General features: G+C 36.6%; 1 protein-coding gene across 2 annotated transcripts in view; it reads right to left on the bottom strand.

Annotated features, from left to right (window-relative positions):
* Window positions 1–808: 808 nt before the first annotated feature.
* Window positions 809–4,116, bottom strand: part of LOC142150911 (sodium/potassium-transporting ATPase subunit beta-2-like) — a 46,984-nt gene continuing 43,676 nt past the window's right edge. For both annotated transcript variants that reach the window (XM_075206088.1, XM_075206089.1), the window contains 2 exons: window positions 3,688–3,798; window positions 809–1,348 (listed from right to left, as the gene is read on the bottom strand). In XM_075206088.1, coding sequence (XP_075062189.1) covers window positions 1,187–1,348; window positions 3,688–3,798 — 273 coding nt within the window. In that variant the 3' untranslated portion in view covers window positions 809–1,186. The remainder of the gene's footprint in view (window positions 1,349–3,687; window positions 3,799–4,116) is intronic.

Below are 4,116 nucleotides of genomic sequence, written 5' to 3'. Positions count from 1 at the left end.
CATTAGTGGCCTCTGTACCCAGTGTGGGCAGCATGGAAATTAGTGACTGGAGGGGAAGGTGCTTTAGGCCAGGGAAAGAGGTCCCTGGGAGCATTAGTGGCCTCTTTACCTAATGTGGGCAGCATGGAAATTAGTGAGTGGAGGGGAAGGTGCTTCAGGCCAGGGAAAGAGGCCCCTGGGAGCATTAGTAGCCTCTTTACCTAATGTGGGCAGCATGGAAATTAGTGAGTGGAGGGGAAGGTGCTTCAGGCCAGGGAAAGAGGCACCTGGGAGCATTAGTGGCCTCTTTACCTAATGTGGGCAGCATGGAAATTAGTGACTGGAGGGGAAGGTGCTTCAGGCCAGGGAAAGAGGCCCCTGGGAGCATTAGTGGCCTCTTTACCTAATGTGGGCAGCATGGAAATTAGTGACTGGAGGGGAAGGTGCTTCAGGCCAGGGAAAGAGGTTCCTGGGAGCATTAGTGGCCTCTGTACCCAGTGTGGGCAGCATGGAAATTAGTGATTGGAGGGGAAGGTGCTTCAGGCCAGTGAAAGAGGCACCTGGGAGCATTAGTGGCCTCTTTCCCAAAATGTGCATGAGTCCACACCCTGTCAGTGTTTTTGTTCCCTTATTTCCTCCAATGTTTGAGTTGTCCATCCCATTTACAGTATGTGTGAGAGACATGTGCTGATTAGGGAAAATTCTTCTGGGATCTCTAATCCTATTAACTCCTACCTTGGTAATAGCAGAGTCACTATGTATAGTGTAAGTAAGAGAAGCATCACCCATACAGATCCCTTCGGCCGGCGATGAGGGAAAGACGTGAGACTGGTTAGAATATCATTGGCTTTTTAATGATACATTTCTGAATCTGTCTAAATGAGATTCCATTAAATACAATATATACACATTTTTATACATGACATGAGCACTGCAGTCAGGTATAGAGGGGAACATTGATGGGGAAACTGCACCTAAATAGTAAAATAAAATCCTCATTCTTACAAATGACAGGTTCTCTCTAACCCTAAAACTGTATCGCGGACATCAGGGGTAGCTTTATTCTGACGCACTATTGGCTGTATGACGGGTATAAGCACAGGGACCGTGTATCAGGGACTAAGCTTCCTTCTCTGACACACTTGTAGCCGGTGTTTCTGGGACTGAATGGCAGTAATAATAATAATATTCTATAGAGGGAACAGCTCTATGTATCGATCCTCAGTGTGAATACCACACGGCCCTGGAACTTGTCTCTATCATACTGATTATTGATGTTTCCTGCGTTTATGCGACACTCCACATTATGGACCATGTTGCGCGTAGCGTTCATGAACTTGACGGCTACAAAAGGCTGGGTGTAGTTTTTCTGTAAGAGAAACAGGAGGGTGCTTCAGACACAGGAAAACATCAGAGAATAAAGTGTGGAGATAAAGCTGGACAGGTGGCTGGCTCAGTACATTGTACTAGGAAGAAACCGCACTAGGTAATTATTTTCAAACACCCGCTTTGTTTTATGTTGGCATATAAATCAGTTTCACATTCAGGACAATGATGTTCTTCACTTCCTGAACACATATGACTAATAAAAGGCAAAAAGAGAAGAGAAAAGTGTATGGTAGGGCACTCCAGGGTGTAATAAATTAAAATATTCATAAATTTTATTGATATCTATTAGAAACAATTGAATCCACCTGGTTGGATAGAATGTAGTGAAATAATTGTTTAAAAACCATACAAATAATGTGTGTATGTAGTGTATATAGACAGTGATTAAAAATTCTGTATTTCTCTGCATACATTCCACCGTCTCATATTAGTATTATAAACGGCTCTAATATATATCAATTTAGTTGACTCCACCTAGTTAATATAAAAGTTAATCAAAAAGTAAAATTCTCATATGGGGTACTAAGTCCATTCCCCACTAGTACAATTGTACTTCAAGGGAATTAGCGCTTCGCTAAGGTTTTTTGCCAAGACAAGCCAAAGATACATACCGACAGCTGTTTTATGTAATGTTGTCTATATAAATATTAAACAAATAGTTAAATAAATAATTAAATAAAAATATATAATATAACATAAGATCTACACTAAACTATATCCTATATATTATAATTAAACAATGGTAGATATTAAATATATAAGTAAATTAAATATATAATCCAGAATTATAACATATATATGTGATTAATATACATATATAGTTAATGTGCTAGTAAATAAATATGAAAAGGTAAAATATATAGTGATACTATAAAAATTATGCTAATTACAATAAAAATGGAGATTTTTTTTTTTCAGAAGTTAATGAATGATATACCAGTCATCATTTTATGGCTAAGGTATATTTATTCTCTGGGATAGTAACAATCTCGAGTTTGATGAATTTACTGAGATACTTAACATAAATACACTAAATTTCAAATTGACTTCAGAAATTAGTTCTGAAAAAATCAACTTTCTGGATTTAATGATCTATAAAACCAGTATAGTATAGATCTTATATTATATATTATATATTTATTATTTGATTATTTATTTAGATTTTTTTTAATATTTATATAGACAACATTACTAACCTAATAATTAAAGATATAAAATAATTTATTTTTATGACTGGCATTAATAATATAAAAGGATGCCATATTATATATCACATCGATGTCTCCTCTCATTTCCGCCGCATCGCACAGGCTAATTTGTGAAATGTCAACAATACTGCAGTGCCGATTGTGAGAGATTACTATGGTAACATATGAGATCTAATAGGAGGCCCCGAGGGGCGGGACTTTAGCAGTAAAGGTTTAGGATTGGTCAAATATTGATGCCAATCAGCATGATGTTAGCACTTCGTGATTGGCGGAATAATTATGATGCTTCATTGGGGGTGTGTCACGATAGTATAAAACAGCAGTCAGTATGTATCTTCGGCATTGCCTTGACAAAGAACCTTAGCGAAACGCGCGTGGGCTCTGTTTCCACCTGTCTCATTCTGACTCCTCTCCTTTATAATAGTGCCACAGCTTAGATTCATCATAGGCAGTTAGCAATATACCTTCCTATAATAGTGCATGTATTATCAGCATTGGATTGAAATGGTGATCGCTTTCTGATACATTATAGGGCCATATTTTAGTTTTGGTTGTAGACAGTCAGCAAATCATTCCCTCACTCTAGGGTATTTCTGCTGTACATACTTGTTGTAAAGGGTTAACAATCAGCTGGAATCTATTGGACATATTATTAATAGATTTTTCCAAGCTATATTCTGAGGATAATATCCCTGAACTACAATTGTACTAGTGGGGAATGGACTTAGTACCCTATATGAAAATTGACTTTTTGATTAACTTTTATATTAACTAGGTGGAGTCAACTAAATTGATATGTTTATAATACTAATATGAGAGCATTTTTAATCACTGTCTATATACACTACATACACACATTTGTTATTTTTTTTTAAACCACTATTTTGCTACATTCTATCCAACCAGGTGGATTCAATTGTTTTTAATAGATATCAATAAAATTTATGAATATTTTAATTTATTACACACTAGAGTGCCCTACCATACACTTCTCTCTTCTCTTTTTGTATTTTATTGGCTCGATACATTGTCAGTAAATTTACTGTCGGTAAGTTAGAGTTTGTACCATATGGGGGGGGGGGGTGGAGAGAGGGAGAGGGGGGCTATTTACCTGTGCTCTATTCCCGTAGTATGGGAAATACATGAGATCAATGGCTCCCAAATTATTTTTCGTACTGGGAAAGTAATTCTTGTTCCCCAAAAGAAGATCATTTGCTCCAGTCTGGAAAAGATTTTATAAGATGCAAGATATATTTTCAAGACATGTTAAGGGGTCCATATATATATATATATATATATATATATATATATATATATATATATATATCTCAATCATCATTTTTACTAGGGCCCTATATAATCACATTATGTAAATCACATACACCCGATGACATTGGTAAGAATCACTGGCAGGAAATCTACGTCTGGGGTTTGTCCAGTATTAGACTGTTATCAGAGGAATGTACGCGGGATTATATAGTCTACAGAAGAAACCTTGATTCAGGAAATAGGTTCTGTTTATAATGTAGGAATAATCTAC

The sequence above is a fragment of the Mixophyes fleayi genome, chromosome 4, assembly GCF_038048845.1.
Source record: "Mixophyes fleayi isolate aMixFle1 chromosome 4, aMixFle1.hap1, whole genome shotgun sequence".
NCBI lineage: Eukaryota > Metazoa > Chordata > Amphibia > Anura > Limnodynastidae > Mixophyes > Mixophyes fleayi.
Note: the sequence above shows the minus strand (reverse complement) of the source record. Positions and strands in the feature narration are given on the sequence as shown.